This window comes from Rana temporaria, chromosome 3 (genome assembly GCF_905171775.1).
Source record: "Rana temporaria chromosome 3, aRanTem1.1, whole genome shotgun sequence".
Lineage (NCBI taxonomy): Eukaryota > Metazoa > Chordata > Amphibia > Anura > Ranidae > Rana > Rana temporaria.
Window position 1 is genome coordinate 424,924,829 of NC_053491.1, and position 26,495 is coordinate 424,951,323.

The following is a 26,495-nucleotide window of genomic DNA, read 5'->3' on the forward strand; positions in this document are numbered from 1 at the left end:
AATATGGCTACAATCACTTTACCCAGTTGGAATTAATTGTAGTATATGATATTTTAAACCTTACCGATGATAGAAAAATACAGCAAAGTGGAAGTTTCTCAATGTAATACAAGTATTAATGGTTTTTGATTTCTCATTACCTTGGTTGTGAATATGAATTGGTCGATACCTTCAGAAGAGGCATTCTTGAGGGCTAAAACATTCTCTATTTTCACCACAGGTGACATATTGCACTTCTGAAGGTCTATAGTGCCCCTGTGCAAAAGAACTGAAGGAGGAAGGGATTTGCGAGCAGCTGCAGTCTTCCAGGGGGTTTTAGGAGGAGGTGGAGGCTGGGGTGGCGGTGCCTCCTCCTCCTCCGGCGGTGGCTGGACCGGTTCCAGTTCTGGTTCCGGTTCTGGTGCCGGTGCTGGTGCCGGTGCTTGTTTTCTCTGGCTCTGCCTACGGGTTTCAGGTACAGAGTCTCTAGAGTCTCTTGACGAAGAAATAGATTGAGGTGCTGGAGGAGATTTGGTAACGTCTGATGAACGGGCAGATTCTGCCTCACTACTTGATGTGGACCTCCGACACTTTTTACTAGGTGCTGGCTTTTTGGGTTCAGGAGAGCTCTCTGGATCTATGTAGATGAAAGTGTACTGCTCTATTCTCTCCTCCCGTGTCATCCGCAGGGCTTTCTCAGCATGGGCGATACCAATATCCCACTGGATGCGTTCTTTCTGCGGCCGGGGCTTCCTCATCTACACAAGATTACAGAAAAGTTAGAAAACACAAAGTCACAAGTAATGCCACATCTAAAAAAAAAAAAAAAAATGTCATAATGCACCTTAATACATACAGTAGTTCTTAAATGATGCAGCTGTGTGCTATGTACTACCTCTGCTACTCTCCTACAGTCTCTTACTCTCTTTGCAACCTTTTCCTGTGTATATTCAGCCACACCAGCGACTGTTTCATTAACGTTTTCAGGGTGGATTTCCTAATGGTGACAACACTGGAACATGCCTGTGCAATGTATGTCAACACGGCTGTTCATAGTCTCCGTTTGGGAGTATGTGTGATAAGCTGAGGCGGAGGCATGGGAAGTGCTTGCACAGGGTCTTCATGACAGGATCAAAGGCATTATTTTAATAAAAGCTGCAGATTTTGAAAAGACTTTTGAAATTACATTATAATTTTAAAGCTTTTATGAGATTCCTGTGATCGGATTTATATATACTTATACACAAACCAGGTTCAGAACTGTTGAGCTGAAATGCAGAACGGATGACAGTTATAAACAGCTGAAGCAGCCTAAAGTCTCATGCACACAGGACGTATGATTTTACATATGTTTTGGTGGGTAGCCTGATCCTGCATAAAATCTTGTCTGTACACCGTACGCATTTAATGTTTGTTGTAACGTTTACCTTTGTACAGTGCAAATGCATTGGCTGCTGCTGCTGCTGCTCAGGGTCGGCACATAAAAATCACCTATAAGTAATAAGTGGTACTTGCACTGCTGATTGCATGCTATTGATGTTTACATCTTGGCCCCGAATAAGTCATCCATGTGGTGGTGATGCAAGCGCAGAATGGATGGCCTTCAGTCATTCATAGATTTATAAATTATTGCCTAGGTCATTGTGCTGCCGCCGCATGAATGGCTTTCTGGGCTGATATGAACACATCAATAGTGTCTAAATACTTGTTGTCAATGTTTACATGTCAGCCCTGAGCAATGGAGGCAGCTTTTGCACAGTATTAGCTAGATTCAGGTACAGTTACGACGGGCGTATCAGTAGATACGCCGTCGTAACTCCGAATCCGCGCCGTCGTATATTTAAGCGTATGCTCAAACTGAGATACGCTTAAATGTTGCTAAGATACGACTGGCGTAAGTCTCCTACGCCGTCGTATCTTAGCTGTCTATTTACGCTGGCCGCTAGGGGCGTGTACGCTGATTTACGCCTAGAATATGTAAATCAGCAAGATACGCCTATTCACGAACGTACGCACGCCCGTCGCAGTAAAGATACGCCGTTTACGTAAGGCTTTTTTAGGAGTAAAGATAAACCACCAAAAAGATGGCGCAGCCAATGTTAAGTATGAACGTCGGAACAGTGTCGAATTTTTCACGTTTTACGTTGTTTGTGTAACTCGTTCGTGAATGGGGCTGGGCGTAAGTTACGTTCACGTCGAAAGCATTGACTATTTGCGACGTGATTTGGAGCATGCGCACTGGGATACGTCCACGGACGGCGCATTTACGTGGGGTCACGATTAATTTGCATAAAACACGCCCACCTCTTCCACATTTGAATTAGGCGGGCTTACGCCGGCCCATTTACGCTACGCCGCCGCAACTTACGGAGCAAGTGCTTTGTGAATACTGCACTTGCCTCTCTAAATTGCGGCGGCGTAACGTAAATAACATACGCTACGCCTGCACAAAGTTAAGCCGCCCTACCTGAATCTAGCTAAATGAAGGTAAATTCTACCACAAATGCATACAACATAAAATATAATCCGTATGCCTGTCCTCAAATGCAGATCTTTCCATTTTGGTACATGCAGCTTTTACTGCAGATCAATATGTGTGCATGGGCCCATAGAATACAACACTGCTCCATTCAGAACCATACACATGAAATCAAATGGGGAATTTTACGTCTTTTTATTAACCTTTTTCAGTTGAAGAAAAGTCTCTACAATGCTTGTTTGTGTTGTATTCCATTTTAGTGTCAGAAGTAAAGAAATTTCCAATTTGCTTACAGTGGAAATTCATCTCTGTAAAGGGGCAGAGCTAAGAGGATGTAGCAGGGGACTTCCCAGAACCACATCAAAGAATGGAAACACTAAACAAAATACAACCTTAAAGCGGAGTTCCAGTTGTTATTGTGTTTATTAAAAGTCAGTAGCTACAAAAAGTTTAGCTGCAGACTTTTAATAAACACACACTCACCTGTGCTATGATCCAGCGATGCGGCCGCCCGAACCCTTGGTTCTCTTCCCAGAGCTGGCATCACAAGTGTGGGCACCTGGGTGTGACAGCTTGTGGCCTTACAGCCAGGTGCTCATTGCGCATGTGTGAGTCGCGCTGCGCCTCCTCAATGGCCGGGCAATCTTTTGGGACCTGTGGCTTGTCTCAGAAGATTGCAGGGAGGGGGAGAGGAGAACTTCCACACATGTTGCCTAGGCAGCCCGAGCGAAAGTGGGAGCTGGGTACCTGTCAAAACTAGGTAAGCCCCCCCCCCCCCCCCCAAAAAAAAAAAAAATTCTGTTCAAATGTTTTATTGAAATATGCAAATGACAGTTCAAATTCAATTTCAATATCAATTGCAAAAAAGAGATGGGTCCAAAAACAGTCTATAAGCAACATCATGTGTAAAACAACTAGCATATTACAACCTTCAGGCTTGGATAGCAATACTAGTTATACCTTAAGAGGCGAGCCTCAGGTAGAGAAGGTGGTTATCCATAGCGATTGCAAGATAAAAAATATAAATCAACTTCAAGTACAAAAAAAATTACATGCAAATTTGTGGCATGTAAGGGGGTGAGGAGTCCTTAAAGCGGAAGGTCCACTTTTGGGTGGAACTCCACTTTAACCCTTAAATTTCACATTAGATATTTTTTTAAAAAGGTCCCTGTAGAATAAAATGATGGTAATTGCGATTTATGTTGTACAATATTTGTGTGTTTATCAAACCTATATTTTCTGTAAAAAAAAAAATATATATATATATATATATATATATATATATTCAAATGAATTTTAGTGCAAATAAATACAGAGGGGCCCAAAAAAATGTATACACACTTTAACAATTGTTATCTATGCCCTTTTTTAACCACTTGCGGACTGCCCACCTTAATGCGGCAGGGTGGTTGCTCTGTGCCAGATCACGTACCTAGCACATGATCTGACACATTCGGGTCTGGGGCGTGTGTGCAGTGGAAGCAGCCAGGAACTATGGACTCAATGTCCACTGGTGTTTCGTCAGATTAGGCGACCCGTCAGAAAGTGTAACGGAAGTGACGTATCGTCACCGCCATCTTGCTACACCCTGCACTCGTCCATAGTAAGGATACACTGAGAAGGGGGTAAGCAGACATCTTGTTACACCCACCAGAGTTTTGCATTTTCCATGTTTTTTTAACAGTAAACTGAGGTTATATAGTGAAATACAGTACTTTACAACTCCTTCTTACTGTTTAGATGTTGAATGCGAACTTGAATGTGTAACGTTTGGCTGGCTTGCCGTCCACCAATCGCTACAAGTTGGGTCAACTTTGCTGTGGGCGTGGGATATAAACACCCCTGTACGCTACCTATTGCAGCGGCACAGGGCATTTTTGCTGCCCTCAAACCGCAAGTCTAAACAAGGCCTTAAAGTGGTTGTAAGCCTCAAGCCTCAAGCCTCGTACACACGCTCGGTATACTCGGCAAGAACCAGCAAGAAAACTGCTGGCAGAGCTTTCTTGCCGAGTATACCGAGCGTGAGTACGGGGCTTTCAGGTTTCCCGTCAAGAAAACTGCCTAAAATCTCGACGAGAAAAATAGAGAACCTGCTCTCTATTTTCTCGGCCGTGTTTTCCTGCCGAGAAAACCCGAGAGTGTGTATACTTACCTGACGCTGTGGAAACCCGCGCATGCTCTAAATGACTTTCATGCATGCGCGGTAGCTTCCTAGGCATAGATAGGGTGCAGCAAGATGGCGGCGATGGCTTTGAATGTGACGAGCGCATGCTCGTCGTACGCAATGTCGTCACTGCGTTCTTGCCTTTCAAAAGAACCACAGTTCTTTTGAAAGGAGTGTCTGTACACTCGGGCGGCAAGAGATTCTTGCCAAGAATCTCGTCAGGAAAAACAACTTTTTTTCCTGACGAGATTCTGGCCCGTGTGTACAGGGCTTGAGACATGAAATCTGAACAAAGCGCATACTGTATCTCTTTAGTGTTTACTTGACTCTCTCCAAAGCACTAAGTGTAATTTCTCTCTGCTGTCCAGTTCCCCTGCTATCTGCCTGAGTCACTTCTGACAAGTTTTTCTAAAACCAAGAGAAAAAAAATGACAGGGATGGCCCTTCCCTCCAATCAGCTCTCTCGTACAGTGTGCTTAAACCTTGTAGAGAGTTTTTCAAATGCTTTGCAAAAGTTTTCTCTAAACCGGGGTGTCCAATCTTTTGACTTTCCTGGGCCACATTGGAAGAAGAATTGTCTTGGGCCACACATAACATCAAGGATAGCTGATGATCAGAAAAGGTCGGTTAACGATCACTGATATAGATAATTTATCAATATGTATGATAAAACTTAATTTCTTTGTAATATTTTTTTATTATAAAAGTAAAAGAGGGAAACATAAAACTAGTGTGATTTTTGACACGGTTTTTGATAAACGGATGCATTATTATCTGGTTCGGTGGATGGAGCAGCAATTCTCAATGAATTCTCAGGATGCTCATCAGATATTTTGGTTCTAATTTTGTCCTTTGTGTGCTTCATCCTTGAAAATAGTTGCTCACAGATAAAGGTGCAGCCGAATATTGATGACATGAATAAGGCTTGATTGTGAAGAGTGGGAGATTTTCCTTTGGGAAGGTAAAACTTATAAAAGTCCAGGGAAAAGACGCTGACAAACTGTATTTCAGCCGCATGGCTTCACTAAATGTAAACGCATTTTTAGAAACAATCCCACCCCAAAAAAATCTGCATTTTTAACCACTTGAATACCGGCCCCATGTAAAATGACGGCTTCACAGTGGCTCTGGAAACTCAACAGGACGTCAATTGACGTCCTGGATTCCTCCGGCCACCGGCGCGTCCCCGAGATGCCGATGCGCGTGCCTGGCGGTCGCGATGTCCGCCAGGCACCCACGATCAGCAGTGACAGAGCAGGGACGTGGAGCTCTGTGTGTAAACACAGAGCTCCATGTCCTGTCAGGGGACAGAGGAGACCGACCTGTGTCTCTTGTACATAGGGACACAGATCGGTTACCTCCCCCAGTCATCCCCCTCCCCCCACAGTTAGAACACACCCAGGCTACACATTTAACCCCTTCTTCACCCCCTAGTGTTAACCCCTTCAATGCCAGTCACATTTATACAGTAATTAGTGCATATTTATAGCACTGATCGCAGTATAAATGTGAATGGCGCCAAAAATGTGTCAAAAGTGTCCGATGTGTCCGCCATAATGTCGCAGTCCCAATAAAAAAATCGCAGATCGCCGCCATTACTAGTAAAAAAAATAAAAATAAAAAAAATAATAATAATAATAATTCTGTCCCATATTTTGTAAGCGCTTATTGCGATTTTTTTTTTTTTATTATTTTTTTTTTTTTACCAAAAATATGTAGAAGAATACGTATCGACCTAAACTGAGAAAAAAAATTTTGGAAAAAAAAAATTTGGCTATTTATTATAGCAACAAGTAAAAAATATTGAATTTTTTTTCTAAATTGTTGCTTTTTTTGTTTTATAGCGCAAAAAATAAAAACCGCAGAGGTGATCAAATACCACCAAAAGAAAGCTCTATTTGTGGGGAAAAAAGGACGCCAATTTTGTTTGGGAGCCACATCGCACGACCGCGCAATTGTCAGTTAAAGCGACGCAGTGCCGGAAGCTGAAATTTCACCTGGTCAGGAGGGGGGTATATGTGCCCGGTATGGAAGTGGTTAAGTAAGTTCATGATTTTGTGTTGGGCCGTATACATAGCCATCTTGGGCCACAGGTTGGACACCCCTGCTCTACACAATGCTCATCTACAAGCTGGAGCCCTTGTGATCAAGGCCTAAAGCTTGTGTTCAAAATGATTCATTTTTAAAACGTTCCTTCAATTTTGTAATCATTAGTGGGGAAAAAAAAACAGTTTTTGACCTCAGTGAGTAGAAAAGAAAATCTTTATCGAACGAATAGAATTCTAAAGCCGCGTACACACGACCATTTTTCATGTCATGGAAAAAAACAAAGTTTTTCTCGACATGATTCTTGTCAAGCCTGCCTTGCATACACACGATCGTGAAAAAAATGCTTGCGCAAAGAGCGGTGACGTACAACATGTACGACGGCACTATAAAGGGGAAGTTCCATTCGAATGGCGCCACCCTTTGGGCTGATTATGCAAATTTACCTTCTCATAACTTGCTTCTGAGCATGCGCGTTTTTTCCCCCCGTCGTTAAAGCGTACACACGACAACGTGAAAAACGACGAGAAAAAATAAAGCATGTTCTAAATTTTTAATGCCCATTTTTTACATTCAGAAAAATGCTCTGGAGCCGACACACGACCGTTTTTAACTACCAATTAAAAAAATGGCATTTTTCTTGTCATGAAAAAAACGGTTGTGTGTACGCGGCATCACAGTGAATGTGGTTTCATTTGGGAAATTAAGCTCATTCCAAAATCAAATGTTAAAGTGGTCTGAAAGCCTAATGTGTTTTTTCTTAAAGCAACTGTATACCCCGCTTGGTGATTTTTACCCACAGGTAAGCCTATAATAAGCCTTACCTGTAGGTAAAATTAATATCTCCAAAACCTGCATGGTTTAGGAGATAGTCACCCTGCATGCAGCCGCTGGCAACAATGACGCATGCGCTCTGAAGGACCGGGAGTGATGCCATTGCGGCTCCGCTCACTCACAGTGCTGGAGTCTGCGAACCCGAAAGAACCACATAGGGAACATGTCAGCCCCCTCAGCAGTGACCAAGCAAGCTGCAGGAGCTTCATTCTAAGGTAGGTAATTCATAATGTGCTGTTGTTATACATTATGCTATTACCTTGCAGGTTTTTTTTATACTTACCTGAGTCCTCATTTGATCCAGCACTGTGCCCATCTGTAGCTGCTCTCTCCCCACTCTCACAAGCTTTACTGAGTCTGTCAATCAAATCCTGTGATGAGGAAGCAAGGGGGGGCTAAGTCCCACTGTCTGGGCCAGATTCACAGAAAAAGTACGCCGGAGTATCTGCTGATACTCCGGCGTACTTTAAAATTTGCCGCGATGTATCTTTATTTGTAATTCACAAACAAAGATACAACGGCTTTTGGCTAAGATCCGACAGGCTTACGGCTTCATACGCCTTCGGATCTTAGGATGCAATACTTCGGCGACCGCTGGGCGGAGTTTGTGTCGTTTTCCGCGTTGGGTATGCAAATTAGCTGTTTACGGCGATCCACGAAGGTACGCGCGTTCGTCGCATTCTCTTACGTCGTTGCTAGTCGGTTTTTCCTGTCGTAAAGTTGCACTTTCTATTTAGGTGGTGTAATATTAGACAGCCCATGTTAAAGTATGGCCGTCGTTCCCGCGTCAAATTGAAATTATTTTTTTTCTTTGCGTAAGACGTCCGGGAATACGAAAGGACGTAACGCACGTCGCCGTTCAAAAAACACGTCGGGGCGCCGTAATTTCACGCAAAGCACGTCGGGAAATTTCCTAACGGAGCATGCGCAGAACGTTTGGCGCGGGAACGCGCCTAATTTAAATTAAGCGGGCTTGCGCCGGATGGCTTTACGCTACGCCGCCGCAAGCCCGCAAGTGCTTTGTGAATCAAGCACTTACGCCGAAAACTTGCGGTGGTGTAACGTAAACGGGGTACGTTACGCCGCCGTAATTCTACATGAATCTGGCCCTCTGTGTCTAAAGCAATACACACGTGTGGCTTCCTATGTGGGCACTCAGAGAAGAGGAGGAGCCAGGAGCGCCAGCACAGGACCTGAGAAGAGTTCCGGGCCGCTCTGTACAATTCTTCTATTATATTAACATGTTTGTTATAAAAAATTTTAAAAAATAAGACTTTACAATCACTTTAAAAGCAAATAAAATTGTTAAGCACTTTAGAAGAATTTTTGTACAAATGTTAGTACAAAAGTCTAGTAGTGCATGGCCAGTTTAGCAGTCAGGGAACACAAATAAATTGAGCATATAGTGGAGATAAGGAGATTACAGCTTTGCAGAGTCCTGTTTTAAGTTTTAAATCTAAAATGGAGTTTAAAAAAAAAAGCCTTAACTGAGATCAATAAAGAAAATTGTAGAAAAACATTCAGTAGACTATTTTGTATTGTTTTATGGATGTTATCTGACATAATATCTGTCCAGACAAACTACCACAAAATCTGTACATTGATTTTCATTTACAAACCACAATTACCACAATGGAATTGATTGATTAAATCAATTAGCTGGGAAATAAAAATCTAAAATGACCTGTAGAGAAAAATGTTTCAGTAATTCTGTTCCAAGTAGCCTGAAATGTATGACTTTCTTACTTCATTGCAATGAAAGAACAGCAATTGACTTCATCCCGTCTGAGTACAGCAGAATGCATACAAAAATGACCCAACAAACGAAGGGTTAACAATCAAAGAGAAGAGAATTGGTAGAGTATAAAATGGGAGCTCTACTCAAACCATAAAGGTCTGTTTGGTGTAGTTATAATGACCTTTACTTATCTGTAAAATCTTTTCAGTCCTTGGTTCTGTCAGTGTCCTCCATGTTAAACATCTGCTTTAAAGGGCAAGGAGACTCTGAAATGATTCCCACTCTATAAACGTCAATGTGATCACACGTCCCTGGGGTTACAATGCTTGGCTTGCCCAAGGCTGCCTCTGTGTTTTACACCATTAAGCACTGTCAGCATCTTTTAAAACCTGCCCTTGTACCGGCCATAAAGAAAAACAGCTGTCTATCTTTAATGTTCTGAGAAAAATGCCTTCATTCTTTAATGTGGTTGTAAAGGCAAACCTCTGCAACATCTGACCAGTCAGGCATAATTTGTCCTCCAGAGCTGCTCTGACTATTCCCTCAAGATGAGGTTGTCCAGGTAGCGTGCAATCAGGGGATGACTGGGCAATCAGCGACATAAAGTCCTGCATGACTGCAGTAAGCGCTTCCTTTGAGAGGGGAGCAGGCCCAGCAAATCCTGAAGGAACCGGAGAGGATACAGAGAAGGGGAGGAACTCCAACATTAAGGAGCAACAAGACTCCACTCTATGGGTATCTGCACTATCAAGGAGTGTTCTACAGGTAGACTTCAACCCATTAGTGGACATTGTGTCAGGGACACCCAGTACAGCTGAACTGTCCACACCCTCCGAGTCCAGAATCAGACATGTTGCAGCCTTGAGACCCCACAAAACATAAACAGTTGATGGCTGACAGACAGCTCAACACCAGAGGAGACCTAACATTACAGCAAGTGAACAGTAAAAACAAATCTGTGAGCAGCAGGGAGATGCTTCCTCAATGTTGTCTGGTGGGAATGAGGCTGTGTAGTGTGCATGCTTTACACTCCTCCTAGTGGAAATATATTGGTACTCAGTCACACAGCGTGAAACCCTTTAACAGTAAACCAGCAAAAAAAAAGGGGAATTGGAGATAGGTGTCCAGAGACTAAAAAAAAAAAAAAAGAGGCAGCCCTCAATGCCTCCCCAATATGATCCACTCGCAAAAGTAAAGCTGGATACAGAAATCAGTTTTGTATTGAGGGTAGCCTCTTTTAGTTCACAAATCAGTTCCGTATTGAGGGTAGCCTCTTTTATTTCAGATATCAGTTTTGTATTGAGGGTAGCCTCTTTTAGTTCAGAAATCATTTCCGTATTGAGGGTAGCCTCTTTTAGTTCAGAAATCAGTTCCGTATTGAGGGTAGCCTCTTTTATTTCAGAAATCAGTTTTGTATTGAAGGTAGCCTCTTTTATTTCAGAAATCAGTTTTGTATTGAGGGTAGCCTCTTTTATTTCAGAAATCAGTTTTGTATTGAGGGTAGCCTCTTTTAATTCATTAATCAGGTTTTGTATTGAGGGTAGCCTCTTTTAATTCAGAAATCAGTTTTGTATTGAGGGTAGCCTCTTTTAATTCAGAAGTCAGTTCCGTATTGAGGGTAGCCTCTTTTAGTTCAGAAATCTGTTCCGTATTGAGGGTAGCCTCTTTTAATTCAGAAATCAGTTCCGTATTGAGGGTAGCCTCTTTTAATTCAGAAATCAGTTCCGTATTGAGGGTAGCCTCTTTTAATTCAGAAATCAGTTTTGTATTGAGGGTAGCCTCTTTTAATTCAGAAATCAGTTTTGTATTGAGGGTAGCCTCTTTTATTTCAGAAATCAGTTTTGTATTGAGGGTAGCCTCTTTTAATTCAGAAATCAGTTTAAGAAAGGATATTGTGAAACAATCAGCAATTTCTTCATAACACAGAAAGCTATGAATCTACCAAAAAATCTTGCTAAAATCTTTGCAACCTACATAATTTACACAGAGAAAAATTGTAACTAACATGCTATTTGGACAAAGGACTGTGAACAGCTGATCATTTTGCCTACATTTTATGGGCAAAAGTTTGGGGACACCCCTCCAAATTATTGCGCTATTTCCAGTGAACGATATTGTTAGTTGTACAACATACAAACACATTTTAGACAACTTTGGACAACAGTTTAGAGAACGGCCGTTTCTACCCCAGCATGACTTTGCCCCTGTGTACAAAGCCAGCTCCATAACAGCATGGTTTGGAAAGTTTGCTGCCGTGGAAATCAGGTTGCCTAAGTTCAACCCTAGTGAGTCAGGTCTTCTCATCCAACATCAGTACCTGATCTTCAATATACAGAATGAGTACATATTTACACAAAAACACTCCTAAATTCTGTGTAAAGCTCTGAGACTGGAAGTTGTCATGGCCACTGGGGGGCAATTCGATATTAATGCCATTTTTGGGGGAATATGATGTCCAAGAAGCTCATATGGGTGTGATGATCAGATGTCCACAAATCTTTGCCCATATAGTGTAGTTTCAATGCTCAGTAAAATGTCACAATATTTTACACTTTAGATATGTCTAAGTCAAAGCGCACCTTAAGCCTGTCTGATTGGTTAAGTACTTTAGCAGCATCTTCAGCCAGCAGTTGCTCATACTGCTTCCGACCTCGGTATTCCCGCATGCGCTTCTCGTGTATCCAGGCTCTCTCTGGCTCATTGCTGAAAAACTGCACATGGTATTCACGAGCACCTGTTTTTGGAGAATGTAAGTGAGATATTAAGGTTACTCAGGGTAACTTTAGGTACTTTCAGTTTCCTCATTATAAGTTAACTACTATAACTTAACATTAATATGAATGTATGATTCTTACATATACCATATTAGCCATTAAGGCGGAGTTCCACCCAGGAAAACAACATTTGGCCAAAAGTCCTAAAAAAATAAATAAATAAATAAATAAATAAGTGGAAAAAAAAATGTATACTCACCCGAAATACCTGTTGCTATGCGGAAGTCCGTAATCTGCCTCTTAGGCACCGCGGTGTGTTTTCTTCTTCTCCTTCTTCTAGTGAATGGGGCGCGCTGCTTTCTGGGAACTGTGTGTGTTCTCAGAGAGCAGCCGCCCATTCACAAGCCGGCACGAGACTCACACAGGCGCAGTAGGAAATGGGCAGTGAAGCCGTAAGGCTTCACTGCCTGTTTCCCATAGTGTGAATGGCGGCGCGGGACCTACATCAGTCGTGGGATCGGCATCGGGGGGGCCATCAGCGCGGGCAAGTAGGACAAGGTAAGTGTCCTTATTAAAAGTCAGCAGCTACACTGTTAGTAGCTGCTGACTTTTTAAAAAAAAAAATTGTTTTAATGCCTCCATTAAAACAATTATACCCCAGTAAGATAATGGCTTAAAAGGAAAAGGCCTTGTAATATGCACCCATTCATTTTTAATATTCAAAGCAAACTCCCCCATCCATCCATGTCTCCATACTTTATTTTGCTGAGAATTTACTTTTTAAAACCACACCCTAGCATTTCTGGCCGTGGCCATCTTGAGTAAAGACAAATTATTAATGTAGCATTTACTTCCACCTGCCCTTAGCTCAAGCATGCAGGAGAATGTGCTTAGCTGAGAAAACCCCTTCTCCCCTCCTGAAGTCTCCTGGGATGTATGACAGCATTTGCCTAGGCAAGAAACTAGGAAGTAACTAAAGAAGTGTAAAAAAAAATTTAAAACAAGTAAATATGATATACTTTCCTATCTTTTTACAAATGCTAGCAGCATGAGGTTAACAAAGAATCAGTGATGATTGGAAGAGTGAAGTTCCACTATAAAGCAGAGTTCTGCAAAAAAAAAATCAGCAGTTACAAATACTGCAGCTGCCGACTTTTAAAATAGGGACACTTACCTGTCCAGGGAGTCCACAATGTCCTCATCCGAAGCCGACATGTCCCTCGGCTCTGGGGGGAGGCGCCGACATTGCTAGTAAGGGAATCAGGAAGTGAAGCTTTGCAGCTTCACAGCCTGTTCCCTACTGTACATGCGCGAGTCACGTTCTGAGTGGTCCCTGCTGTCTTCTGGGACCTGTGTGTCTCCCACAAGACAGCGGGGGGGACAGAGGAGGGGCTGTACATGGCGTAGATCGCCGCGGATACTGCGGCGAGCTTTCGCCTGAAGTGGGAGCAAATACCTGTATTGGACAGGTATCTGCTCCCCCCTCCCCCCTGAAAGGTGCCAAATGTGACACCGGAGGGGGGGAGGAATCCGAAAAGCAGAAATTCAATTTTTGGGTGGAACTCCGTATTAAGGGATGCCAGGATAGAAGGGGAAGTCTAGCTTTACTCTAGGTCCACACTGCATAGTCAAGATATGGAAAGTCTAATATGCATTTGTCCTATATTGTTATTACAATATGTCAGTCTGTCTTACCTCTGGAATTGATCTTGCTGTGAACATGAAGCTGAGGGTCGCAGGACACCATACAGGGCCACCAAGGGTAAGTTCCCACCTTAGACCAAACCAAGTCTCCAATATGGAACCAAACACCAGTCCGGACCTCAGGAGAAAGCGGAGAACTGGGGCTCTGTTCAGCCTGAAAAATAAAATTGGATCTCTGTTCAGCCTGAAAAATAAAATGAGAGTAGAATCTCAGTTGGCATTATTTGTACTACGACACACAATCCTATTGAATGCAAAGTTAAAGAGTATATAAACCCAATATTTCATATTCCTGATATGTGCCTGTTGTACTATGTACTATGTATGAAAGGTATCCTGTTCTCTTTGTATTACTTCCTTTATGTGAAATCCCTGGTGTTCCTGCCAGTCCCTCTGCTTTCCTATTATAAACTGACCACATTAAGCAGGGGACATAATATGGTCAGTTTTCTGAATGTGCTGGGAGCTATACCAGTGATCAGGCTTTTTGCTGAAATGCCCCCCTGCACAGGCATTCGCTGGGAAGACTAGTGTACTGCTGTTTCTCCTCCCTGAGCTCCTTATGCAGAGGGAAAGTGATCACTTATAAAAAAAAGAGGGGGAAAAAAAGGTATTTATAATGTATTTTATATCCATGCACTAATGTTTTTCCTTTCATTTCTTTCATATATCAGCGATGTAACATATTACCAGTCTGGTAGCTGCCTTAGTGTTCTTTTTTCAGACTCTTCACCTTTATTTTGAACTGGTGGTTTTAACAGTAAAGCACTTCCTGTTATCTATAGAGGAGCAGTGTTGTCACCCTAGGACAGGAAGTGTGTTCCGATTGCAGAACATTTCCTCTCTCTGTATCTCCAGAACAAAGGGTTGAGCTGTCCTATAGTTCACATTATTTCTTAAACATTATTTCCTTATTTTTTTATTATTACAGGTCTTTATATAGCACTGACAATATACACAGCACTCTACATAGCATACAAAACATTGTTTGTGAATTCAGTGCAGTCACATATCCATAGTAATTTAAAGCGGGGGTTCACCCTATCGACGAAAAAAAATATTTATTTTTTTCTTTTACCTTAAAATCAGGCATTGTAGCGCGAGCTACAGTATGCCTGTCCCGAATTTTTTACCCCCGTACTCACCTTGTAGTCGTCCATCGAAGATACCGGGGAATGGGCGTGCCTATGGAGACGGAGGATGATTGACGGCCGGCTCTGGCGCGTCACGCTTCTCCGGAAATAGCCGAAATAGGCTTGGTCTTCACGACGCGTGCGCATAGCCTGTGCGCAGGCGCCGTGAAGAGCCGAGACCTACTCCGGCTGTCTTCGGGGAGAGTGACGTGCCAGGGCCGGCCGTCAATCATCCTCCCTCTCCATAGGCACGCCCATTCCCCGCGGGAGCCGAAATCTACGATGTCCGATTACAAGGTGAGTCCGGGGTTAAAAAAATCGGGACAGGCATACTGTAACTCGCGCTACAATGCCTGTCTCGATGGTAAAATGTGTCGGGGGGGGTGAACTACCGCTTTAAGAACTCACTGGATTTCTTGCAGGATAAAGAGGTATTTTTTATGCACTTATCAAACTGATATTAAAAAACACTTTCAATGACATATCCATAGCTCCCAACTGTCCCTGATTTGGAGAAATGTCCCTCTGTCCCTCGTTCCCCCTTATTTGTCCCTCATTTTGGTCTGATCCATATAGTTGTATATAAAATGCACTTTTTGTCTTTCAAAAAGTGTTTCCCAGCGCTAAACCTTTCATGCAATTTTTAAATTGCTGCATTTGTACAGTTTAAAAGCCAATATAAAGGAATGGAAGTGGTAAAAAAAAAAAAAGCCCTTGTGGATTTAATTAACCTTTTTTTTTGGTTAATTCTCCTTTAAGAGGATGTGGCAGGAGGCGTGTCCTATGCCTACATACGTTTGGTAGTAGGTGTCCCTTATTCCCATCTCAAAATGTTGGTAGGTATGCATATGTACCAGGCCAAGTTCATTGTTTGGTTTACATATCCATCAAGGACTCCAGTGGAGAGCATTCACTGCCTAAACTCCAAGTGACAAGTTACATTTTCTTGTGTTTTTTAAAAGGTAGTAAACCAAGTAAAAAACAAAAATAACACCTGTAAGGCAATTGTATAATGCGCTAGTATGCATCACATGCTAGCACATTTTGAAATACTTACCATGGAACAAAGCCTTCCAGCGGCGCCTGGTCACTAGAGATCGGCCGATATATCGGCCAATATTTGTCCGTTTTGGAGAAATCAGATTTTTATGCAAAATTAGGCCGATATTTAACATGGCCGTTAGCGGTGCCATGGCTCCGGAGCTAAGCCGAAGCCGCAGCCTTTCCTGATGCTGTTACCGCGGTGGCAATCCATCTTGGTACACCCAGCGCGGCAGCCAACCAGCGGGCCTGTAACAGCCAATCGGCGGCCGCTGCTGCCGACATCCTCCACTGTAAAAAAAACGTCCCCTGACGTGCTGCGCGCCCTGCCTCTGCCTACAAACCCCAGAATGCAGCGCGGGCCGGTAACTGCCGGCCCACGCTGCATTCTGGGGTTTGTAGGCAAAGGCAGGGCGCGCAGCACGTCAGGGGACGTTTTTTTTCAGAGTGGAGGTATGTTGGCAGCGGCCGCCGCCGATTGGCTGTTACCGGCCCGCTCTGCATTCTGGGGATTGTAGGCAGAGGCGGGGCAGCACGTCAGGGCCAGGGAGGTTCTAAGATTTGTTTAGTGTCAAGGGCAAGAAATTATAGCCCAAAGGCTAATGCTGCACTAGAAATATAGAATACAGACTACAGCTGCTAGCACCTTCAAGTCAGATACAAACTAGATTAAAATAAAGTGCAGCACTAATACAGTAAAAAATTGTATGTGAAAAAAGACTGAAAAAGGAAAACTGATGAGTCCCAAATGCACAGTCCAGTCCATATGTATAAAGGAGAAACCATTTTAAGCTGAGTGAGAGCGGAAGACAGATGTCCATCTGCAAAGCTGGGGATTGCAGACATTGCTAAAGGTTCTTGGGGAGACCCATTTCCTTATGTTTGGTGAGAACATTCATAATGGTCAGGTTGGCACTAATGTGATGCACTGGTGAGATGTACTGGTGGGCAATGATGGGATGCATTGGTGGGCATTGATGAGGTGGCACTGATGGGCTGCACTGATGAGGTGGCACTGGTGGGCACTGATAGACACCAATGAGGTGGCACTGATGGACACTGATAGGCTGCACTGGTGGGCACTAATGAGGTGGCACTGACAGGCTGCACCCCACCTCTCCACCCTAAACAATTATCTCCTCCCCACCTCTCCATCCTAGATTTTTTGAGATGAGGGGAAAAAAAAAAAAAAAAGGCCTAAAATATCGGCCGCAAAAATCGGCAACACATATCAGCCATCGGCCGCCCTGATTTCCAGATATCGGAATCTGCCAGAGAAAAACCCATATCGGTCGACCTCTACTGGTCACCGCTGAAATGGCTGACATCTTCCCCTGATCTTTCTTTCGGTTCCCGCGCTCCAGCTGTGTGATTGGCCGGAGCCTTGATGATGTCACTCCCGTGCATGCTGACTGGAGACCTCGGTTCCGGCATGGTGCTCTGAAGGTCCCACAAGGTATGACGGACCTTCAGAGCACATGCACCTTTGATGTCACCGGCTGCGTAGTTTGGGAGATATTCACTTAACCTTACATAAGCCTTATTATTGAGGGTTCCTGTATCATGGGTGCTCAACCTGTGGCCCTCCAGCTGTTGAGAAACTGCAAGTCCCAACATGCCTCTGCCTTTGGGAGTCATGCTTGTAACTGTCAGCCTTGCAATGCCTCATGGGACTTGTAGTTCCGCAACAGCTGGAGGGCCACAGGTTGAGCACCCATGCGTGTAGCTAAAAATCACAAAGCGGCTTTACTAGCACTTTAAAAAGTTGCTTTGAAGGAAGCATCAGCTGTATACTATATAGTGCTGCGTTCTGACAGCAGGATGGGGACTTGCTGTCCTGCTTTTGGAACAAAACAGACTTGAATACCTGCTAGTAAAATTCTTAAAGGGGTTGTAAAGGGAAAAAAAAATCCCTAAATAGCTTCCTTTACCTTAGTGCAGTCCTCCTTCACTTACCTCATCCTTCCATTTTGCTTTTAAATGTCCTTATTTCTTCTGAGAAATACTCACTTCCTGTTCTGTCTGTAACTCCACACAGTAATGCAAGGCTTTCTCCCTGGTGTGGAGAAAGCCTCTTGATGAGGGAGGGGGGAGCAGGAGAGTCAGGACACTCTCTACTTTGCAGATAGAGAAAGGAGCTGTGTGTTAGTGGGCGTCATGACACTCCTGCTCGCACTAAGGTAAAGGAGGCTATTTAGGGAAAAAAATTGTACCTTTACAACCCCTTTAAGGCCCCATTCACAATACATGTTACATTACTATACTTGCATTAGCACAATGATCTGTTATTAACCATTACTGTACTGTTAATGTATAACTAAAGGCAAAACTTTATTTTCAGTTTTGGATACAGTGCAGAAGAAATAGAACACCAGTTTTTATTGCTGTCTGTGCCCCCCGTTAGGGAGATTCCCCCTCTCTATTTGTTCTGTGTACCGTTATCATTGAAAGTAAAAGTCCCCAGAAAAGTAATAGAGGGGAAATCTTCCAACGAGGACATTAATTCTGGTGACCTGAGGGACCCCAAGAATTTCCCTTAATTTGCAGGGATTTCTGCTCACTTCCTGTTTTGGCTTTGGAACAGGAAGTGAAGGGAAATTTCCCCAATGGGAAACAGGTGGCGACAAAAAATCTGACAGGAGTTATAACACAAAATGAAAAAAAAAAAGTTTTGTGCATAGTCATACTTTAAGGAATGCTGCGTTACTGGTGCACACTAATGGAAAAACAAATCGGACCTTTTATTTTTTAAAGCACTGCACCCCAAACACATGGCATGTTCCGGTGTCCTGCAGTCTAGTTGCATTGTAGTGTGTTATGATGCCACTGAAAGTGATTAGTACCACACCAACATGTAGTAAACTATGGGGGAGATTTACTAAAACTGGAGCACTCAGAATCTGGTGCGGTCATGCATGGTAGCCAATCAGCTTCTAACATTCATCTTATTCGATTAAAGCCGAGTTCCACCCATTTTTTATGACCTTCGCAAGACAATGTCCACCCGTAGAATGGCAATCATTTCTCTCTTTTTTATTGCTAAACACCTTATTTGAATCTGTGCACTTCCTGTCCTGACCGCCTAGGCGATTTCATCATTCAGCGATTCCCTAGGACTCTTGGGATATCAGCGTCATATATCCCAGAAGTCCTAGGGGCGGCTAACAGTGAAATTGCGCTGTATTTTGAGACAGAAAGTTCTGTGTTGATTGACAGGTTGCCATAACAATGGGACAGGGAATTCTGCCGATGCCGCCATTGTTATAGCAACCTGTAAACAACGCACCGCACAGTGTCATTACTGCACAGGCGCGAGCCAGCTGCTCGGGATCTCAGAAGAAATAAGAACGGGCTTCAGATGCCCATGTCATTAATGGACACTGCCTGCCTTCTGGGATCCTGTGGATAATGAGAAATTGATAAGTAAGAAGAAGAATTACGCTTACAGCAGCAGCTTAACCACTTGCTTACTGGGCACTTAAACCCCCTTCCTGGCCAGACCAATTTTCAGCGCCGACGCACTTTGAATGACAATTGCGCAGTCAGACAAAACACTGTACCCAAATAACATTTTTATCATTTTTTTCACACAAATAGAGCTTTCTTTTGATGGCATTTAATCACTTCATGGGTTTTTATTTTTTGCTAAACAAACAAACAAATATGGAACATTTTGAAAAAAAAATCATATTTCAACATTTTGCAAACAGGTAATTTTTCTCCTTCGTTGATATGGGCTGATGAGGCGGGACTGATAGGCACATACAAGGTGGCCCTGATAGGCACAGATAAGATGGCACTGAAGGGCACTGGTAGGTGACACTGATAGGCATTGGTAGGTGACAATAATGGGCACTGGCAGGTGACAATGATGGGCAGCACTGTTGCTGAGGAACTGATTGGTGACATTGATAGGTGGCACTGTGGGCACTAGCAGGTGGCGCTGGTGGGCACTGTTGTACACTGGTAGGTGGCACACATGGGCACAGATGAGCTGGTGGCAGCTCTCCCTGATCGGGACTGATGTCCCTCTGTCAGCCGCCGGTGATCGCTATGAGTGTTTACCTAACATGATCAGCTGTCATTGGCTGACAGCTAATCACATTGTAAAGGGTCGGGATCACCCCTTTCTCCAATCTGTGATTCAGCGAGTCTCATAGACTTGCTGATCACAGAGTGAGCCACGTGCGCTCCCTACAGGGCGCGCGCAAGCGGCTTGAGCGCGGGAAGACATCTATTGACGGCCTCCGGCAAAGTAGCTGTAGCCGTCATTCGGCTATAGCACAGGTGTGAAGTGGTTAATTATATTGTACAACTAATGAGAATCACAGGGGTGCTTTTTGAAAAACATTGCCAAGAAGGCTGGAGCTCCGCTTTAGGCATTGACAATAAAACTTGAAAGCTGATTGGTTTCTGTGCACAGCTGCACCAGATTTTACATGCTACAGTTTTAGTAAATAAGCCCCAATGTATTTGAGCCCTGGTTCACACTGGTGCGTTTTGACATGCAATTTGACATGTCATATAGGTGCCATTTGCCAGCAATGGCACCGTCCTAATTGGTGTGTCGCCGCATGTGCGGCGCTGCACCAATTTCAAAAAGAAGTTTCTATACTACTCTTTGCAATTAAGGCCCACGATTTACATTTACATCTGTGCAGAAACCTGCACAGATGTCTCTGCAATCGCGGCCAAAATCGGGGCTGACAAGCGGGAGTGAAATTGTACGAGTTCAGCTGAACTCACACGGCTTCGTTCCCGCAGCCCAGTGCGAACCTGGGCTAAATGCATAAATGTGAATGGTCCCCAAGACAAAGAGTGATTATATGCTTTTAGACAGCTATGTAAGAGTGATCAGCTGGGTATAAATAATTCAATCCGTGTTTGGTAATAATATACAAATTTTGTTTCTTTGCATTATTTGTAATTCTATATGTACGTGGAGGCAGCCATAATTAGTCATTACACATAACTTTACACTGCCGCCTACATGAACATGTGTACAAAACTAGCATTGAGGCTGGGTTCACACTACTACACTACTTTCATCCTACTTTGCTCTGTGTTCAATGTTTCCCTATGAGAGCGTCTTGTAGTGTCCTACATTGGTCCTACACAAGTCGGTCCGACTTTGAAAATGCTCCCTGTACTACTTTTGGTCCTACATTGATCCTACTTCAGGCCCATTGAATATCATTGAAGTCAGACCAAAGTAGTATCCTGTTCATGAAAGTAGGATGGATGTAGGACCAATGTAGGATAAATGTAGGACCAATGTAGCAGAGCAAAGTAGGATGAAAGTAGTGTAGTAGTGTGAACCCAGCCTCTAGGACACAATAATGTTGATGCATACCTCCCAACTTTTTGAGAGGGGAATGAGGGACACCTGTCAACAAAAGTATGCAGGCATAAGACACACCCCCGGGCACGCCCCCTTAAAGGAGAATTGTCCTGTCAGAACCCAATAGCTCAGCAGGGGAGATCACCATACTTACATTGGATTGTTAGTACAGCAGCTCCAATATGAGCTGGTAGTTTTTTTTTCCGTTCCACCCAGTGTATAATAGTAAACTCCCATCTCTGACTTTTACCTATAGGTAAGTCTAGGGCCGAAACAACTAATCGATTAATCGACAACTAATCGATTATGAAATTATCGATTACAATTTTCATAATCGATTAATCGGCCAGTAACATAATGGGGGTAAAACAACTAAAATTAGCCCTTTATAGTACAAAAAAGCAAATCGCTACTGTAAATATTACTTTCACTGTCCCACAGTAAAAAAATGAACCCCTTACAGTAGCAATTATTTGCTCTTTTTGTACTTATTTTTGTTTTTCTAACCCTCATTATGTTACTAAACATCTCAGGCCGGGGTCACACCTCTGTGTTTTGGTGCTTTTTGCAGAAACACACTACAGTTCATTTACATGTTTTCCTATGAGACACGTTCACATCCATGATTTTTTTTCAGCTGCTGCGTATTTGGAAAGGGCAAGGAGTTTTTAACGCAAAACGGTGCCATTTTGTTTTTTTTTGGTTCAATATACTTCAATGGAGAAGCTGCAGAAAAGCGTGTAATGTGTTATTGCGGCAATTTGTGTTTTGTAATCTGCCCAACAAATTGGCCCAAAAAAAATCAAATTTTTTGTTTTTAAGGCTATTATCCGATTAATCGAAACAATAATCGGCCAACTAATCGATTATGAAAATAACCGTTAGTTGCAGCCCTAGGTAAGTCTATAATAAGGTTTACATATAGGTACTGTAAAAATCTTCTAAATGTACACTGTTTAAAAGATATTTACTGTGCATGCAGCCATAAACAGCAGCTCCAGCGCACATGTGCAGGAGTTGTGTCATCAGGGCTCCGGCCAATCACACAGCCGGAGTCCGCGGACCCAGAAGGAATACAGGGTGAAGATGGAAGCGCCTGCAGTGGTGACAGCTTGGCAGTGGAAGACTTCGTTTTCAGGTAAGTATAACGTGATTGTAAAGGTTTTTTATTTAAATACCAAACATGTTATAATTACCTGCTTCTGGCTCCTCCTGTTCTGCGAGTGCCCCCACAGAGAACCGCTTTTTATGGGGGTACGCTCCCGAGTCCTGCTGCTGCGTCTATTGACACAAACAGCAGAAGTCTGTCGCGACCCCGTGTCACTGGATTTGATTGACAGCAGCGGGAGCTATCAATCCATCCAATGAAGACCTGAGACAGCGGCTGGAGCTGCTGGGCTCGCACTCGTTGCTGAAATTATCGGGGTTCAGGTAAGAAAAAGGGGGGCTCTGGGGGAGCTGCAGCACAGAAGCTTTTTTACCCTAATGCATAGAATGTAATAGGTGAAAAACCCTGAGGCCTTGTACACACGACCGAACATGTCCGCTGAAACTGGTCCGCGGATCAGTTTCTGCGGACATGTCTGACCGTGTGTAGGGCCTAGCGGACAGTTTTCCGGCCTAGCGGACAGGTTTCCAGCGGACAAAAGTTTCTTAGCATGCTAAGAAACTTGTCCGCTGGAAACATGTCCGTCGGACATGTCCGATAGTTAGTACGACTCATCGGACATGTCCGCTGGTTATGACGTATAACCAGCGGCCCGAAATCCCGCGCATGCGTCGAATTGATTCGACACATGCGTGGAAGCATTGAACTCGCATGTTAGAGAACGTTGGTGTCTTATACGTCACCGCGTTCTCTGTCCGCGGGGATTTTGGTCTGATGGTGTGTACACACATCAGACCCAAAGCTCCCAGCAGACATGTCCGATGTAAAACGGTCCACGGACCGTTTTCATCGGACATGTGTGCTCGTGTGTACAAGGCCTGAGACTTTACAACTCCTTTAACATAATGTGCTAGTATGTGATGCACAACCTTGCACAATGCAGTTATGGCGCAGTGGTCTGGCATTTTGGATGGTTTAAGCAGGCGATAGAAACCCTCCTTACTTCCAAATGCTCTCTGAAAAGGGATCTGAACATGGCTTGCTCATTAAATAGCAAAGCAAGTGTAAACAAGCCCTAGAAGAAACAATTCTGACAGAAGTTCTACATTAGGGGCCTTTCTAATTTTCATTGCATGCTTCTACTAAAAGTGATCTGCAAGACAAACATTGGTAAACATTGGCTGTGGTGCCAAATGTTTGCTTTTGTAAATTGCCCGTGGCATACTCATATGGAGGTAACGTGCATTGCTTTAACTAAAAACCAGCAAACCAGTGGGCAAGGACCATCTTTTTCCTCATTGGTCTTAAGCTGGCCATACATATATAGAAAATCATCTGAAAAAGCATTAGATGAGCCCGATCTTAACAAATGTTAGCCAGCACCAGATTGCATGGTACGAAAGTACCAAGCGATGCAGTTGCTGTGCGATTCAAAAATAGTGCATGCATTACTTCTAGTTCTGTGCAGTATGCTTTCAGCCCATTTAAAATAAAGGTATCTGAAATCATACTGCATGTGAATCGCACTGCGTTCCTGCACAGTTCACATACAGTTCCTAGTGTGAATGGGCCCTCCTTACACACATAAATTCTATAGGATGCAGAGAACTTTTTTTCCCAAGCAGGAAAAACAAGTTCTCTTACTGTTCCCCTCCAAAGCTCATCTTTCCTCCATTCCCCTGACTACTTTATACCAGCAGTGAAAAGAGTTGGCTCTACATTAGCACAGATTTGTTTGTTGTCACCTGTGTGACAGTGCTGGGTGTTTGAACAGCCAACCACAAGAACAGTCACATGGATGAAAGGGGAGTATGTCACATGCTTCTCTATACCCAGAGACAGCGAGGATTTCTCTACGCTACTGGCAGCTATTGGGGAAGCAAAGTGAAAATGAGCATGTGCAGCTGTGAAGGACAGCACTTGATTGCACCGCATGAGCAAAACAGAAAGCCTAGGTTCACATTGGAGCGATTTGTCATGCAATTTGAGAGATCAAATCACTTGACAAGTTGCAGCCTATTGGCGGCAATAGCACTGTTCCGATCGGTGCGACACCGCTTTTGCAGCGTTGCACAGATTTGCAAAAGTAGTTCCTGCACTACTTTTCAGGTGCGATTTCAATAGACATCTGTGCATGAAGCCACACAGATGCGCTGCCCTTGCTACTTTGAAATCACGCTACTTCAAGAGAAGTAGCACGATTTAAAAGTAGCATCAATGTGAACCAGGGTAAGCCTGGGTTCACCTCAATTAAAAATAATTTTATATAAAAATAAAGCCTGGGTTCACATTATAGCGATGTGTGATTCCAGCGCCGGTTCCCGCATCACATCTCTCGCAGGCAGTTCACACTTTCCTCTGCGAACCGCTGCGGGTGTCCAAAAAAAAGTTAATGACACCCCCAGATCGGTTCACAGATCGCAGTGCAAACTGTTTATTCGGACAGGAATCAGATCCGATTCCAGTGCGGAAAACAAAAAAGTCCCTGCTACTTTTTTACAATCCAATGTGAGTTCAGCCATACAACTGTATGGCTGAACTCGCATTGCACAGACATCACAAGTGATCGGCACAGCAATCAGTGCGAATCACATGTAATGTCTGTGTTTGCATATGTGTGAACCCCGGGTTCAAAGAGTATCCCGACTTTTGCAGCCAAATTGGGAGAAGACCTACTTTATATTTGTTATACAGTGCCTTTAAAAAGTATTCATACCCCTTTAAATTCTCCATGTTTTATCATGTTACAACCAAAATCATAAATGTATTTTATTATATACAAAGTGGCACATAATTGGGAAGTGAAAGGAAAATGATAAATGATTTTCAATTTTTTTTTACAAATAAATATCTAAAAAGTGTGGCATACATTTGTATTCAGCCCCCTTTACTCTGATACCCCTAACTAAAATCTAGTGGAACCAATTGCCTTCAGAAGTCACCTAATTAGTAAATAGAGTCCAGCTTTGTGCAATTTAATCTCAGTATAAATACAGCTGTTCTGTGAAGCCCTCAGAGGTATGTTAGTGAACAAACAGTAGTAAAATAATAGCAAGACTAGGCATGCTCAGAAACAAAAGAATACATACAAAACTATTCAACACACCACGTCAACTATTCAACACGTCACTTCTCATGTATTCTGTCGTACAAAAATTTTTGCATGGTGAGTAACGTCTTCACTTTCGACATGAGACTAGCATGCCACAAAAAACTGACAAGCGGTCGTATGAAAATCTGATCATATGTACGAGGCTTTCATCGTGCACTCCACAAGTCTGGCCTTTATGGAAGAGTGGCAAGAAGAAAGCCATTGTTGAAAGAAAGCCATTTTGCAGTTAGCGAGAAGCCATGTGGGGGACACAGAAAACATGTGGAAGAAAGTGCTCTAGTCAAAATTGAACTTTTTGGACTAAAAGTAAAACACTATGTGTGGCGGAAAACTAACAGCACATCACCCTGAACACACCATCCCCACCGTGAAACATGGTGGTGGCAGCATCATGTTGTGGGGATGCTTTTCTTCAGCAGGAACAGGGAAGCTGGTCAGAGTTGATGGGAAGATAGATGGAGAAAAAATACAGGGCAATCTTAGAAGAAACCCTTTAGAGTCTGCAAAATACATGAAAATTGCTGTTCACAGACACTGTCCATAAAATCTGACAGATCTTGAGCTATTTTGCAAAGAAGAATAGGCAAAAATGTCACTCTCTAGATGTGCAAAGCTGGTAGAGACATCCCCAAAAAGACTTGCAGCTGTAATTGCAGGGAAAGGCGGTTCTACAAAGTATTGACTCAGGGGGGCTGAATACAAATGCACACCACACTTTTCACATATTTATTTGTAAAAAAAAATTGAAAACCATTTATCATTTTCCTTCCACTTCACAATTATGTGCCACTTTGTGTTGGTCTATCACATAAAATACATTGATGTTTTGGTTGTAACATAACAAAATGCGGAAAATTTCAAGGTTTTTTTTTTCAAGGCACTTTTCTTGTGAGTCACAGGAGTACATTTACTAACACAGTAACCCAGAGTCACCTAATAGGGGACTATTTCCCACTATCAGCTGACGGGCAGAGCTGCGCCATCCTCAGAAAGAACCTCAACAGTATTGACAACTGGCTCTGCCAGCCATGCCCGCCACTCCCCAGCCTGGTGCTCCAACGAGTGCATACTAGCACGCTATGCCATTGTCTTGCAGGGGATT

The 26,495-nt window shown here is 43.3% G+C and overlaps 1 protein-coding gene across 7 annotated transcripts in view; it reads right to left on the bottom strand.

Moving 5' to 3' along the window:
• The window catches only part of NSD3 (nuclear receptor binding SET domain protein 3), a 198,281-nt gene that overhangs the window by 131,238 nt on the left and 40,548 nt on the right, over positions 1-26,495 (bottom strand). For 6 of the 7 annotated variants that reach the window (XM_040346228.1, XM_040346227.1, XM_040346226.1 and 3 more), the window contains exons 3-5: positions 13,650-13,842; positions 11,820-11,974; positions 141-737 (exon numbers count right to left, since the gene is read on the bottom strand). In XM_040346228.1, coding sequence (XP_040202162.1) covers positions 141-737; positions 11,820-11,974; positions 13,650-13,842 — 945 coding nt within the window. The remainder of the gene's footprint in view (positions 1-140; positions 738-11,819; positions 11,975-13,649; positions 13,843-26,495) is intronic. The other variant, XM_040346229.1, reaches the window with a different exon arrangement.